At 41.4% G+C, this 16,745-nt stretch overlaps 1 protein-coding gene across 1 annotated transcript in view; it reads left to right on the top strand.

Moving 5' to 3' along the window:
• Positions 1–16,745, top strand: part of COL22A1 (collagen type XXII alpha 1 chain) — a 589,887-nt gene that overhangs the window by 560,327 nt on the left and 12,815 nt on the right. Inside the window, 4 exon segments of the mRNA XM_078153760.1 lie at positions 911–946; positions 2,374–2,418; positions 8,909–9,088; positions 12,637–12,703. Coding sequence (XP_078009886.1) covers positions 911–946; positions 2,374–2,418; positions 8,909–9,088; positions 12,637–12,703 — 328 coding nt within the window.

The following is a 16,745-nucleotide window of genomic DNA, read 5'->3' as shown; positions in this document are numbered from 1 at the left end:
TAATTAGAATAGGCAATAGTATCTTGGTATTATTATGAGAATAGTTTTGACCTCGCAGACTCCTTAAAGGAATCTCAGAGACCCCCACAGGCCTTCAGACTACACTTTAAGAACCACTAAATGATGCCTTTGAAACTTGAAATTTTGTGACACCAGACGTTTTTTAACCTCCTTTTTAATAGCATAGAACAGTGGAAAGAGCATCAGACTCAGAGTCAGCAGAGTACTAGGTTTGAATCTCACATCCAACACTTGCTAGTTGTGTGACCTTGGATAGATCACCTAACCTCTCTTGAACTTCAAATTCCTCATTTGTAAAATGGGAGTAATAATACTAACTATACCTGCTTCAGGGGACATTATGAAGAGAGCTAGCTTATTACTTATAAAGAGGATAAAACACTCCTTGCCTAGCTCACAGGATTGTTGCACACCCCAATGGATGGCTTTGTCCACGAATACCCCACTTTGGGGACTATCTTAGAACATCATTCCTGAGCTCAGAGGACCTTAGACTATCAATAAATGGAAATAGCAGTGCCCACTTTGACTGTCTCTTGAGATGTTGGGAACATTGAATGGACGACTGCATGTAAAGGAATTATTTTTTCTGGATTCCTCATCACTCCCTTCCTCGGTCCTCTTAAACTTGCAATGGTTTGCAAGTGGGAATGCAGACTACATGACCTTAGAATATAAGCACCTAGTGGGGAGGGACTACCTCTTTGGTGCCTTTATCCCCAGCAGCCAAAGTGGGGCCTGCCACACGGTAGATGCTTAATAAATATTTGTTGATTGTTTGGGATAGCCGATGCTTAACATGTGCTTGTCAGGTAGTGGAGTGGCTAGTTGGCTAATATTTGGACACCATGAATTGCTTGACTCTTCCATAATTGTTAATGTTTCACAGGGAGAACAAGGAGAAAAAGGGATCCCAGGAAAAGAGGCAAGTACTCAGCATGTTTTAATCCTTTATTGATCAAATGACAAAGTGGATTGGAAAGGACTTGGTATGCTATAAAATGCTTTGTTAACTGTATAGCCAGACAAGTTTTAAGGATCACCATCATCCATGTAATACCTCACTCTTCTAGAGCAGAGCAGAGAGTTCTGGGAAAGCACCCAAAGTTCTGGCATCACATCCACCAATTATGGCAGAACGTTACTATCGTTGAAATTCATCTTAGTAATTTACATCTCTCCTGTTACAGTTGGCTGTTCTTGCAAATGAATCAAGAATTGCATTTTGAGATATGAGATTTTTATAGGCAATACACAACATCGTTTTTGACAACAATAGTTTGTTTTTTAGTTGACTTTCTAATCATAATAGCGTCATACTGTTATCTTAAGGCATTCTCTCAGGGTGAGTTTCATAATTAACAGCAGTGGATGGAGGGCCGTGTTTCAAGTAATCTTGATCATTTCTCATTTTTTGGCACGCCTCGGCAGATCTGATTCAATTGTCATGTTTGTTTGGTGTTTGTCAGTTTGTTTTCTACACAGCTGGCAAAGAGCTCACGCTAGAAGTAGAAACTTCCACCCCGCCATTTTCCTGATATTCTCTTTAATCCCCAGTTGCTGTTTGCTGTTGCTGTGGGGTGTTATTGTATAGGAAGCTGTTTAAACCACATGTCCAGTTTGTGAGGATTAGTTTAATGAAAAAGAGGTCATATAATTCATAAAATCATCTAGGTCAGCCACAGGACATCTCAATACACTGAAACTGAACCAATCGGTGAGGGTGCCACTGTGAACTAGGGAGCTCCTGCTCTTCCCTCATGATGCTCCATGTATACCATATGTGACCACCTAACATATGGCCTGAAATGATGGAACCAGTACCAATCTATATGACAACTATTTATAGAGCTTAATATAATCCTTTCAGTTAAAGATAAATGGAATGACTTCTCATATTTTCTTTTCACACCCCAATGGATGGCTTTGTCCACGAATACCCCACTTTGGGACTGCTATCTTAGAACATCATTCCTGAGCTCAGAGGACCTTAGACTATCAATAAATGGAAATAACAGTGCCCACTTTGACTGTCTCTTGGGATGTTGGGAACATTGAATGGACGACTGCATGTAAAGTGCTTTCTTATTCTAAAACATTATATAATTAGGCGCTGTTATTATTGATACTAGTTTAAGCTTTTCAGGTAAACATTATTCATTCGTTCAAAAGGAGAACAAAGGCTCTAAGACAGGATCATTTTCCTAGTGTTTCTCCTGAGCCACTGGGTTCCAAGACTCTTCTCTAATTTTTATGTTGTATGATCTTATTTCTCCTGGCTCCCTGGGTATATGCAGGAAACTTCAGGTTCCAGGTTCACGTTTCTATTCTCATCATTGTTCTCTTTCACAGGGTGCCTCAGGAAAACCAGGAGAACAGGGTGCAAAAGGAGAAAGGGTATGTAGGAGAAATTCAGTCTCTCCTAAGCTGAAATCAGAAAATCTAAGTTCCAGAACCAGATCTGCTACATGGTAGCCTTGTAACCCTGGACAAGTGACTTCACCTTTATAAGCCTCAATTAGTCATCTGTAAAATGGGCATAACACTTCTTGCTCTACCTAATTCACAGGGTTGTTGTGAACAAAGTGTTTGCAAACCACAAAGCCCTTCATAAATATGAATTATTATTATTGCATAGAATATATCTGTATGTATATTCTTGTAGCTTATCCCAGTCCAGAAAATAACTGATCAGCAAAGGGAATATTGATTTTACTTTTCTTAATGGGTACATAAGTCTTCATGGGGTTTTTCTCTTGGTTTGTTATTAAAAAAGAAACCATTCAAATGATCAACATAAAGGTGATTGCTGGCAAAGAAGAGAGGCAACACCTAAAGTTGAATGAACGCTGGACTGAGACAACTAGATGTCACAGTGGATGGAGTCTGGAGTCAAGAAGACCTGAGTTCACATACAGCCTCAGACACTCACTAGTTCTGTGACCCTGGACAAGTCACTTAACCTCTCTCTGGGCAGGCACTTAATAAATACTATTTCTTTTCTTCCTTCTTTCCTCTTTCCTCCCCTCTCTCTCTTTCTCTCACTTCCTCCCTCCCTCTCTTCCTTCCTCCCATATGTAAAGCTTAATATATTCTTTTGAGTTAAAAATATAAAGATTTCTTATATTTTGTCCCTTATTCTCCTCCCTCCTTTCCTACCTTTTTTCCTCCTTTCTCTCTCCCTCCTTTCCCACCTCCCTTCCCTCCTTTGCTCCCTCACTTCCTCATTTTTCTTCCTCTTTCTCTTCCTTCTTCCCCCTCCTCAATTCTTCCTCTCTCTCTTCCTTCCCTTTTCCGTCCTCCTTCCCTTCTTTCCTTTCTTCCTTCTTTCCATTCATTTTTCCTTCTTTCCTGTGAATCTGGACATCATGGTTCTAATACTAGTTCTCCCATTCATATGCTATTTGACCTTGGTTGATTCACATCTCTAATCTGGGCATCCTCCTCCTCATCTGTAAAATAAGGAGGCTGAAGTAGATGATCTTTAAAGGACTTTCTGGGTTGATAATTCTGTGTTCTAAGATACCTTCCAACTGTGATATCCAACATCTTAACATCCCTTCCATTTCAAATGTTCTAATCTAAATTTGTCTATTTTCATTTGAAAAAGTTTCAGACATGAAAACATGCATGGCATGGCGTTTGCCCAGTGCTGGGTTTGTCATCGGATGTGAAAAGGGAACAGATTTTTCCATAATGAATGTTGGCAGCACCAGGATTTAATAAGATTTTCTTTACATTTGCTTGAAAAGGAGCTTGGTGGGGGGGAGAATCATTTTTGCAGCAAAGTTGGTTGTGTGTGTGTGTGTGTGTGTGTGTGTGTGTGTGTGTTTTAACACCCATGAAAGCTGCTTCTCCTCACAGTGAAAATATAAATCCAGTCTGCCTTGACACCCCCACACGTGTTGCTTGTTACACAACCACTCAGAATGGCAGTCTCCAGTTCCCCTTGTTGTCATGGCCCCCGCAAGGGGATGCATCTCAGCTTCCTTTGCAAGTTCTAAGAGTGACATGGCAGCTTTTTCCACTGTGTCAAGAGGAAGCAGAGAGGCTGGGTCTCCATATGGAAATCCCTGTGTAACTGATTAGCCCCAGACAAAGGAGGGCAACCAGGACTGATGAGGGGTCCAAAGACCCTTTCATGTGAGGGTCACTTGAAGGGTCTAGCGGAAAAGGGAACAGCATGTTACAATGGAGAAAGTCTTGGATTTGGAGTCAGACTACTTAGATTAAAATCTTTCTCTATTACCATCAGTGTGACCTTGGGCAAGTCAGTTCATCGCTCTGAGCCTCAGTTTCCTCATTTGTAAAGTGAGGGAGTTGGATAGTGTCTATGTTTCCTTCCAACTCTAATTGATGGTTAAAAGGCGCATAACCACTGTTTTCTAATGTCTAAAATTCTGGCATGTGGAACAAGGATTAGACTTACTCTTTGTGGTTCTAAATTGTAAGAACTAGAAAGTTAGAAGGATAGAAATTCCTATTCAGTATAAGAAAGAAATTCCTTACAATTAAGGCCATCCAGCAATGAAATTGATTCCATCTAGAAGTGGTGAGCTTCCTGTGACTAGAAGTGTTCTGACAGAGTCAGGGCTTGCTGCTGAGTCAGAGGAATTCATATATGCAGGATTTGGGCTAGAAGACCTCTGAGTTCAGGCTCCTAGGAGCCCTTTGCTATAGGAACAATGTGATGTGGAAAAAGCAGTAGCCTGGGAGCCAAAGAATCAGTCAGAGGCAGAAGAGGTGGGGGGCGTAATCCAATCTCTACAACTAATTGGCTATACTATTTTAGGAAGTTTAATATCTCCAAACTTCAGTTTCTAAATCTATAAAATGGGTATGATGATCCTTGCCCAACCAACATAACAGAGATATCGTGGAGATCCATTGTAATGAAGTACTTTGTAAAATGTCATGCCCATGTAAGAGATTACTAATTGTAAGAACTTGTTCTTTAATGTTTCCTTGGAAACATATATCTGCCATTAGGCTACCCCCTGGCTTTGAAGCCTACAATGCAAAGGGGTACCCAGCCTGGGTACATGATGAAGGCATTGCTTTTCTGTTTGTTTGCTTGCTTGTTTTTTGGAGTCAGTTGGAAATAAGTGACTTGCCCAGGGTCACACAGTTTTTCTGAAGCCAAATCTCAGTTCAGTCCCTCCTGACTCCAAGACAGGTGCTCTATCCACTGTGCCACCTAGCTGACCCATGGCAAAAGTATTGTTGAGGACTAGGAGCAAGACGAAAATTCTTCATCAAATGTAGCTTGAAAATCTGAGACATACATACATACATACATACATACATACATACATATATGTGTGTGTGTGTGTATGTGTGTGTGTGTGTGTGTGGAGGAAGTATGTGGTAGTAGCTTGAGCACTGAATTCACAGCCAGAAGACCCAAGTTTTAATACTGACCACTCTGTACACTGCTTTTGTAACTTTGGGCAAACCACTTTCTGGACTTCAGTTTTGTCATCTGTAAAATGAGCAGATTGAACCAGATGATGCCTAAAATTCATTCCATCTTTAAATAATATGGGCATGTTTGGTTCATGGGCTCTCTGAAAAATATAGCTGTCTAGGGGGCAGCTAGGTGGCGCAGTGGATAGAGCACTGGCCCTGAAGTCAGGAGGACCTGAGTTCAAATCTGGCCTCAGACCAAACACTTGACACTTACTAGCTGTGTGACCCTGGGCAAGTCACTTAACCCCAATTGCCTCAAATAAAAAACAAACAAATAAACAAGAATATAGCTGTCTAGTTTGCTAAGCCAGGGGTGAGGCATCAGACAGTGGCAACACTTCAGAAGGAAGAAGAGAAGAGGCAAGGTTTTGGTCCCTGTGTCATTTTAGGGGCTGTGTTTCCTTGGTCCTGAAGACACAAACTGCCTAATGTTCGAAAATTACTTTTGAAGTGGGGACAAGAAGCAAGGAAGCATGTTGGGACCATCCTCGGCTCTAGAGCTACTCACTTGATCTCTGACACATTTTCCCCTGGACCCATTTTCTTCTTTTGTCAAAAGAAAAGTTTGAATTGTAGCATGACAAAGATTCCTTTTGTCCTTAACATTCTGTGCCCTAAGGTCCTTTCTGTCTTCAACATTCTATATTTCAATATTCTATGGTCTAAAAGCCTTTCTAGTTCTAACATTTATATTTATTATTATTATTTTATTAATTTATTAACATTTATTTGAGGGTCCTGATAATAATGGCACTTACCTCCCAGGGTTGTGGTGAAGATAAAATGTGCTTTGCCAATCTTAAAGCATTTATAAATACTAGTTAGTGTTGTACCAAGAAATCAGCGAGCAAGACCCAGACGTAATCGAGCTAGGATTTATATATAAAAGAGCATGGGAAAGAAATGTGAGGAACACTGATGAGGTAATCCAAAGATGCAGGTGTCTTTGGGGGCTATGGATGGGAAAGTACAGGGAGTATACAGGACAGGGAGGGGGATGGATCTTTGAAGTCTGGCAAGAGGAAGAGTTCTTGGGCTGGTCAAGGACACCCCTCTCCCTCTGTCTTGACATGAGAATGCTCTGCAACAAAGGAAAGCTTTCTCACAACACGGGAACTTACTAAGGAATTGGGAGGCTTCCAGAGACATGATCTGAAGGCTGGGGCCTGAGCAGCCCAGCTCTGTGTAGCTGTACCAGGGAGAGAGATAAGGGTCATGCTGAGGCCCATGCATGAATAACTGCCAGGCACAGTGTCCTTGGGCTGGGGAGTGGTTGTCAGAGACAGTGTTTCTGAGACTAGGGAGACATTTGGGGCACAAGTGTAAGCACAAGCACCCGAGCACCCCGTTATTACGGGTCAGAGATCACACAAACCAGACCAGGTGTCCTGGTCTCTGCTATAAACATAATTATCTAAAGCAATTATATTGCAAGCTTTCTTATCCATTTGTGTTGGAGGTATGGGCTATGCTGAGCTATGCAAGAGTACATTTCACTATTGTTTAGATTTAGGAGGAAAGAGGTCTGGGGCAAGATTAAGCACCAACTTTTGCCTTCCATGGCTTAAAGGGCCCTACTACCTCAATGGCAAAATAATGTTCTGCATTATATTAGTATTGTTATTATATATGGACAGAGGAGTAGACTCCATTCCATATATTGAGGCTTTATGTGTTGCAAGGCCTGTTTTTATGTGTGGCTTGAAGGAAGGCAAAATAGACATCTCTAAGCGTCTTCTTCCCCTACCCTTCTCCATGGGAGACTTTCATTCCTGCCAAGAGAGGAAGCAGAAGGTTGGGGCCTCCTCAGTGAGAGGGGGTCTCAGGCTAAAATATAACTCTCTGTTCCCTTAAATAGCATTATTCTACTTGACAGGAATGGGCTCCATGTAAGGTCTAATTGTTTTGTCATTTTGGGGGGGGAAAAGAAGGGCCTCAAGTACTATACGCAAGATACCTTCCCCACCTAATAATCAGTTCCACAATGAATATGCAGGGAATAGCAAACATCATTTATCCAAATTGTAGCAAAACAGAAATCAGAGAAGGTATATATAGGAAAATATGTACCAGGCAACACAGAATGAAGGCACTCTCCCGTCAGGAGAGAAATAACTCAGTTAAACCATGAAAGAAGGTCCTTGATATCCCCCAAGAGGGAGCACCCCAAAATGTCTTGAGTAGCAAGCTGGACATATGGACATGATGGAGACTGCTAGCTCCTCTCATATCTTCCCAGAGTCTTTTCCTTCAGCAACCTCAAATGGGGTTGACCTCTTCTATCTTCTCTCTTGAAGCTGGAAGCCAGGAGTACCCCAAATGACTTAACTCTCAAAGAACAGATGAAATCTGATGAGTCCCCAAAGAGGGAACTCCTGACTGAAAAATCCCCAAAGGGGACTGGCTGAGAATGGAAGCTCTCCTCTCTCATCAACTCCACCCACCCCTCAATTAGGGCATAGCCTTCATCTTTACCAATAAGGAGAGACTCTGGGACAGCTGAGGAGGGCCCGAGTTCACATAGCACTTACTAGCTGTGTGACCCTGGGCAAGTCACTTAACCCCAGTTGCCTCACCAAAAAAAAAAAAGAGAGAGAGAGATTCCCATACCAATGGATTTTAAGACAGGGGTTACAATTATTATTCTCCATATTATGGTTGTTCAGTCATTTCAGTCATGTCTGACTCTTTGTGACCACATTTGGAGTTTTCTTGGCAAAGCTATTAGAGGGGTTTGCCATTTTCTTCTCCAGCTCATTTTATAGATGAGGAAACCGAGGCAAACAGAGTGAGATGACTTGTCTAGGGTCACATGGCAAGTGTCTGAGGCCAGATTTGAATTCAGGAATTGAGTCTTCCTGACTCCAGGCCCTGTACTCTATCCACTTTACCACTTGACTGTTCATTGTTCTCCGTATCAACATTCTATGTTCTAACGGCCCTTCCAGGGCTAACTTTCTCTGCTTTACATCCTAGGTTCCATTCTATCTTTTACATTTTCTATTTTTAACATTTTATGGTCTAAAGACCTTTCTAGGTCTAACACTTTTTGCTTCATCTTTTAGGCTTCCATCTCTCTCTAACATTCTCTGTTTCAACATCCTGTGTTCTAAGGGTCCTTTTAGTTCCAATATTCTGGAAGCTTTTGTGAACATTACAGTCATATCTAGCATTAAGAGGAAAATTCAATTTGATAAAGAAACTCTTCTGCTATTTCTAGAAGTCAGCCACAGCTGGCTCTAGCTAGTGGGATCTGTTGAAGTAAATATTGCACTTTCTCCGTCCTCTCAAGCTGTGAGGAGTCTTGGAACAGAGAGGACCGCATCCTCTAGGCTCTGGACATGATCAGTAGATCGTGGTTCTGGCTGAGCATACTGTATACTCATTTTTATATTTATGTGCTATCTCCTTCCTCTAGGGAGATCCTGGGGTCAAAGGAGAGAAGGGGACCCAAGGACAAAAGGGTCAGCCTGGGGAGCCAGGATTACCAGGTCATAAAGGCCACACAGGATTGATGGGCCCTCATGGACCTCCAGGAGAAAGTGGACCTGCTGGGCCTCCTGGACCTCCAGGACAGCCAGGATTTCCTGGAGCAAGGGTAAGAGTACTAGGAAATCAGCGTTGGACAAAGTACCCTACTCAGCCTCAAATTTTATTCCTTTTTGATAGCTTTCTCTCCAGCTCAGCAAAAAGTTTTATATTTTTAGAGAGTTACCTTGTTGTTAGCAGCAGGAGTAGGGGAGTATAGTGGGGAGAGCACTAGATTTGGAATCAGGAGAACTGGGTTTGAATCCCAGCTCTGTTACTTAATACCTGAATGACCTTGGTCAAGTCAGTTTATCTCCTTAGTTCTCAGTTTCCTCATCTGTCAAATGAGGGGAATGAGACAAGGAGATCTTAGGATCACTTCCCGCTATTAAACCCGTGGTCATCACTGTGTTAAAGAGATCTATTGTAGTCAATTACTCAGTTGGCCAGCTGGTACCCATTAATGTGCTAGGCACTGGGGACACAGAAATGAAAGAATCCTCATCCTCAATAAACTTCTAGTTTATTTGGTGGGAGGAGACAACATGTGCTTATATAAATTTAAAGGAAGTAAGGTAATTTTAGGGTGGGAAGGCATTAGCTGTTGGAAAGGTCAGGAAAACCCTTATATAAAGTGCTAAATTGCTTGAGCTGAATTATGGAGGAAATTAGGGATTTTAAGACATGGAGGTGAGGGGAAATGCATTCTAGGCATGGAGACAGGGGATAGAGTGTCATGTATGAGGACCAGTAAGAAGCCCAGTTTGATTGGACTGTAGAGTGTAGGAAAGGGAGAATTGTGTGATAAAGTTGGAAAGGTAGGTTGGAGCCAGGTTGTGAAGGACTTTAAATGTCAAATAGGATAGGGGTTTATATTAGCAACAGTGATAATAATTCATAATAATAAAGATAGCATTTAAATGTCACTTAGGGTTTACAAAGTACTCTACACAACCCATTTCATTGGACCTTTTGTTTCTGTGACTCAGTAGTACCTTCGGAACATCTGAGATGTAATAGGTGCTAGTGCTTAGCCATGGTATATAATATTTGATTTAAAAGTCCCAACGACAGTCTATTAGATTCAGCATTATATCATCTTATGAGCCATTTGACAGAAGCACTTGGGATCAAAGTCAACTGTCTAAACTAGATGGTCAATCTATCCAGTTCCTTGGTAGATTGCTGGACCTGGAGTCCAGAAGAACTGAGTTCAAATCTGGCCTCAGACCTTTACTAGCTGTGTGACCCTGGATAAATAGCTTGACCTTTATTTACCTCAGTTCCTCTTCTGTAAAATGGGAACACACTGGAGATGGAAATGGCAAATCACTCCAGCATCTTTGCCAAGAAAACCCCATGGACTTTGAAACAACTGAACGAAAACAAAATGAGATAACATTATTTTTCCCCTTTTTTTTTGGCAATTGGGGTTAAGTGACTTGCCCAGAGTCACACAGCTAGTAAGTGTCAATTGTTTAGTCTGAGGCGGCATGTGAAGGCGGGTCTTCCTGACTTCAGGGTCAGTACTCTATCCACTTCGCCATCTAGCTGCCCCTGAGATAACATTTGTAAAGGTGCTTTGCAAACCTTAAAAAACTATATAAATGGTAACTATTATTATTATTGTCAAATGCAATCTGGCTGGATCACTAGTCTTAATCCTGGCTTGTCTCTTCTTCTCTTTTCTTTAGCCGTTTTTCCGCCTTAGCTCTCTGCATCTCACTTTCCTCATTTATCAAATGAAGTTGGATTGGAGCATCTCCAAGGCTCCCCCTGCTAGCTTTAATGTTCTGGGAGGCCCAGCAACAAATGAGAGTGTCAGGGCACAGAATGCCAGGCTCCAGGAACAATCCTGAGGTGAAGGCGGGGGAATCAATGCCTTTCCTAAGCCTCTTTTAATACATTCTCAGCAATCCCTTATCTTGCCTTATATCCCATCAATGGTCACAATGTACCTGCTGGGAAAGCAGACAACTGGCTTGTTGATTGACAAACAAAATCTCAGTGGTCAGATTTTAGAGGCAGGGAGCAGTCCTCAGCAGGGACATTCTGTTCAGAGAACCAGTCTGGGAGACCAGGGGATGGTTATTTTATAGAAGGTGGTGAAACCATCTCTTTCCCCCCCAAAAAAAAAAATAAACTTCCAGAGAAACATCCTGCAAATTATTGGACTTTTAAAGCTTATCATTTTGTTACAAGCAACACAGACAGGGCAAAATGAGTCATCTCCTCGAGAAAGCACATAATATTGGGAAGAAAGACAGACAGCCTGGCTGAATGTCTTCCTGAACTCTGGCCTGTTATTTGTTTGTTTTGAGGAGAAAGGTTGCAATTAAGTAAGTAGGTTACAAGCAAATACATTGTGGCAGGGATTGTAGTAGTAACTAAAACCCAAAGAGTGAGACCAGAAAGGAGCCCCAGTGCTTACCTTCACACCCATGTAAGGGCCTCAGTGTTTAATATTTCTTTGTTGACTGATTGATTAATCCCTCTTTATGTATCAACACTACTTGGTAGAAAAGACATAGCAATCCTAGGCTCTAATCCCTTCCTCTTCCATTTACTCATTGTAGGACTTTGGACTAGTCATTTCCCTTCACTAGACCTCGGTTTCCTTATCTGTAATATGGGAACATTTCCTCCCCTGCCTATCTCACAGGGTTGTTGCCAGGATCAAATGAGAGAGTGAGGATGCAAAACCCCTTTGCAAAATGGTAAAGGGCTATTTTCACGAAAGTTACCACACAATTATCAGTAGCAGGAACCGCAGCAGCAGCATTAGCAGTAGTAGCAGTAGGGAGTGTGACTGTATATTCTAGACTAAGAGTTAACATAAGGAGAGGGATCCTGTCTCAGGAAAACCTACGTTCACAGGACATTTACTAGCTGTATGACTCTAGGCAAATCACTTAATCTCGATCTGCCTGGGTTTCCTCATCTGTAAAATGGGAATAATCACAGCATCTACCTCCTAGGGTCATTGTGAGGATCAAATAAGATAGTATTTGTTAAGTGCTTTGCAAACTTTAAAACCTTCTATAAATGCTAGCTATCATCATTATCATCTCTCTAGCTCCTAGCAGAGTACTCTACACATAATAAGCCCTTAAGAAATGGATATTGAATGAACAATCATTCAAGTTCTCCCCCACTTCTAGCACCTTAGAATTCTGCCTTCGTTCAATGAAATTCAGCAAGGCCTTTCTGAACCCCAGCTGCATGCCCAGCACTGTTTTCTGGGTTATAATGTAAAAAGAAATTTTGTCACTATCCTGGCTCTGCCCCTTTCCACCTTAGTGACCCTAGGCTTCCTTGTTCATCTGTAAGAAGAGGGGTGCTGGACTATGTGACTTTTGAGGTCCCTCCCAGCTTTAAGTAGGTGAGGCTGCAAGTTTAGTTGGGATACCTCAGTGCCTGAACCTCTCTGTGCCCTCCTCTTCTCGTATGAAGGTGCATGCATTACCAGGATGTAGCAATGATGGAATGACATAATAGATACAAGAATGCTACTGAAATACAAAGTTTAGTAGTTATTAGGTTCTGCAGACTGACCAGTACATGGTACTCATTTGTTAATCTTTCTTCAGTAATAATTCCAACTTTCTTCTCTTCTAGGGAGATTCACCATCAGTGGACACTCTTCGAAGGCTTATCCAAGAAGAGTTAGGGAAGCAACTTGAAAGTAAGTGGTCCAGTACTGCCCTGTTTTAGGGAGGAAGTAAAATGGTGGAGGGGAAAAATTGCGACAGTGGGTATCAGTAGGCCAGAGTTTGAGTCTGATTACTAGTCCTGCCATTTACTTGAGAAAGCCATTTCCCTTTCTAGGTCTCAGTTTCCTTAACTATAAAAGAGCATTGTTATATTAGTTCATTCAATAAATATTTATAAAGCACCCAATGTGTGCTAGGCACTAGGGGCACAAAGACAAAAACAATATCCCTCAAGGAACTTGCATTCTAAGGCAGAGAAGAGATAATATGTAGAGTAAATTAAAAAAAAAAAAAGTAGGTACAAAGTAAATTGTGGCTGGGCTAGCAATTTAAGAGATCAAGATAGGCTTCTTTAGGAAAATATTCATGGTGAATGAGGCAGAGGTAAAGACAGCTAAACGGAAGGCAGAATGAAGGGGGATATGAGGTAGAGGTGAAGATGGAGCACATGCTAGACATAGGGGACAACTATACAAAGGCATGAGATGGGAGATCTAAGTAGCTATTTGCTTAGGATATAGAGCAGTGAGTGGTGTCAAAATCAAAAAGACATCCAGATGGAGGTATCCAACAGGAAGGTAGTAATGAAAGACTGGATCTCATCAGAGAGAGAAATGTAGGCCTGCAGGTTACTTATGGACTTAGAAAAGCCACAAAATGGGGCAGCTAGGTGGCACAGTGGATAGAGCACCGATCCTGGAGTCGGGAGGACCTGAGTTCAAATCGAGCTACAGACACTTGACACTCATTAGCTATGTGACCCTGGGAAAATCACTTAACCTAGATTGCCTTGCAAAAAAAACCCCCACAAGTTAACATTATATATATTGTATTGTATTTTTATTTATTTTGTTAAATATTTCCCATTTACATTTTAATGTGGTTAGGGCTATACTCAGGAGGAAGGGTAATAATGTACAGTAATCTTAGAATGGAAGAATAAAGTCAGACAGTAAAGGGCTTTGAAAGCCCAATAGAGAAATTTGCGTTTTATCTCAGAAATGATGGGGAGCCATTGGAGCTTTTTGAACATGAGAATAACATGGTCAGATCTGTGTTTGAGGAATGTCACTTTGGCAGCCATACAAAGAATGGATTGGAGGAGGGATAGACTAGATATGTGGAGCCTAATTAGAGGCTCTTGAAATAATGTACTGGAGATGTAATGAGGGTCTATAACAGGTGGTGCCCATGTAAGTGAAAGAAGGAAATAGATGCAAATGACAGTGTGGAGTTAGAATCCATATTACTTGGCAACTGATTGGTTATGAAAGATGAATGAGAAGGATGAGTTGAGAATGACTGAGGCTGTGAACCTAGGTGACTCAAAGGATTGTAGTACACTCAACAGAAATAGGGATATTAAGAAGAGGGAGAAGTTTTTGGGGAAAATGAATCGTCTTGGACTTTTCGAGTTTGAGATGCCTGCAGGACATCCAGATGGAGGTATCCAACAGGAAGGTGGTAATGGAAGACTGGATCTCATCAGAGAGAGAAATGTAGGCCTGGGAGTCATTGACATCAAGATGAAAATTGAACCCATGGGAGTAAATCAGATTCAGAAAAAGTAAGAGTGTATAAGAGGAGATGAAAATAGCTCGGCACAGGGCACGGGGGTTCACTTGAAGTTAGATGATGGATGATGATCCAGCCAAAAAGACTGAGAATGAGTGGTCAGACAGACAGGAGGAAGAACCAGAAGAGAGGAGTGTTATGTTATGAAAAAATCAGAAGAGAGTACTGTGGAGAAGGAGATGGCCAGGGGCAGCTAGGTGGCCCAGTGGACAGAGCACAGGCCCTGGAGTCAGGAGGACCTGAGTTCAAAGCTGGCCTCAGACACATATGACCTTGGGCAAGTCACTTAACCCCATCGCCCAGCCAAAAAAAAAAGATGGCCAAAAGTATCAAATGCTGCAGGGAAATAAAGGTGTTTTAAGTTAGTTCTAACATTCCTTGTTCTCTCTTTTAACTTTCAAAGCCTACACATAGCAGACGAGTAACAAAAAAAATGAAATTTGGGAGTGCTGCTGAAGGGAGTCAGACTTCTAGAGAACAGTAGCCTATTATAAGTTATTGGAGAAGGACCAAAAGGAGATAGCAGTTCATATTCCTGGTCAGGAACCAAGAAGTTTTAATTATTTCAAAAGGCCATAATAGGATGGAAAAGCAGGATAATAGAGTATCGTGAATCAAGTCCTAGAAATACAGGGTTATTCTAAGCCCTAGCGACTATCTGTTTGTCTCCTTAGCATAAGAACATTAACTAATACTAGGCTTATTTTTTCAGATCAAGTGGGGGAAAAAAAGCAGTATGTCCAAACCAATTCCAAACAAGGAATAAGGAGTCATGAGCAGAGGCCAGATAAACCATAATTGTAAAAATAAATGCGACAGAGAGAGTCATGGCCTCTGTTAGGACAACTAAATTTTGCCACTAGCTAGCCTCAGGTATATTATTTCCTTTCTCTAGGCTTCAACACCCACATCTGTAAAATGAGGGCTTTAAACTAGATAAGCCCCAAATTCCTTTCTAAGTTCTAACGTTCTATTTTCTGAGGTTCCGTCAATTTCTGATGGTCTATGACATTTCTGACTCTGACATTCTATGATCTGTCTTGTAATATTCTGTATTCTAAGGTCCTTTTCAGTTCTAGAATTCTGAGTGCTTCTGTTCTAAAGTTCCTGTTTGTTAGATCTAATATTTTACATTCTGACATTTTAACTTCCAAGGTCCCTTTTAGATTTAACATCTGGCAATTATAATGGAACCAGTGACACTTACTCAAGGATACTTGAACACTTCAGTATCTGAAATCATGTGGGTCACCTGGAAAAGGTCCTCGAGATACTTTCTCTGTCCACGGCCTCCTGGAAAAGTACAGAGAGTTACGTCCAAAGGATTCTGCAGTGCAACTCATGCATCTACCCTCCCTCTGTGGCCAAAAACACTCTTAAGTAATAGTCAGTAATTCTTCCTTTGGCAGGGCAAGAAGAAAAGTCTATAAATACCTTCAAGGTACAAAGGGAGATAAAAGAGGGGATTTATTCAGGATCCAAATACAGGGGGTACAAAGAGCATTGCATTTGGACTAAAAAGGAGATTGACCTAGATAATAGCCTGGTTTGAATGAGGCAGTGGGGTATAATGGGAAGATTCTCACCTTGAGGCAGAAGACCTGAATTTAAGTCCAGGCTGTAACTATGAACTTAGACAAGGCAGTTCTGAAGGGATTGATGAGTTCTGAGGTCCCTTGTAGCTGGAACAATTTCAGATTCTAAAATACATAAATATTAGGTCAGTCCCAGTGTTAGAGAGGTTAAGAGTGAGACTTTCCCTTTTAAGTCTTGCTTTGCTGCTGGGTTGCTGGTACCATAACATAAAGAAAGAAGGAAGAGGTTATAGAATTGCTGACACCATAATGTTTAGGAAAAAGACAGCTAAGTCGGACAGTAAATAGAATGCCAAACCTGGAATCAGGAAGATTCAAGTTCAAATCCTGATTTAGATGTTTATTGTCTGTGTGGTCCTGGGAAAGTCAGTTGACCTCTGTAAGCCTCAGTTTTCTCATCTGTAAAATGGGGATAATAATGGAGCTAATAATATTACTTACCTTATAGGGTTGTTGTCAGGATAAAATGAGATAATATATGTAGAGTACTTTGCAAACCTTTAAGAATATATAGATGATAGCTGTTGTTATGAGGCATCTAAGTTATATAGTGGATAGAGGACTGCTGGCCTTGGAGTCAGTAAAACCTAGGTTCCAGTTCTCCCTCATTTGCTAGCTGTGTGACCCTGCCTCAGTTTCCTTATTTGTAAAAAGGAAACAATACCACCAACTATTCTGAAAAGTTTTTATGAGGATCACACGAGCTTAACAACTCAGGGACTAACTTGGGGGGAAAGGGCAGCAAATTTGGAGTGTGAATGCAACTAGGCTTATGTGAGATAGATGTGGCAAGGTTGGGGACCCTGGAAATAAGGGCTGCATTCTGTGTTCTCGGAGGGCCTTA

This window comes from Phascolarctos cinereus, unplaced genomic scaffold (genome assembly GCF_003287225.1).
Source record: "Phascolarctos cinereus isolate Bilbo 61053 unplaced genomic scaffold, phaCin_HiC Scaffold_4;HRSCAF=312, whole genome shotgun sequence".
In the NCBI taxonomy this organism is placed as follows: Eukaryota; Metazoa; Chordata; class Mammalia; order Diprotodontia; family Phascolarctidae; genus Phascolarctos; species Phascolarctos cinereus.
The sequence above is the reverse complement of the archived record's forward strand: the minus strand, read 5'-3'. Positions and strand labels throughout refer to the sequence as shown.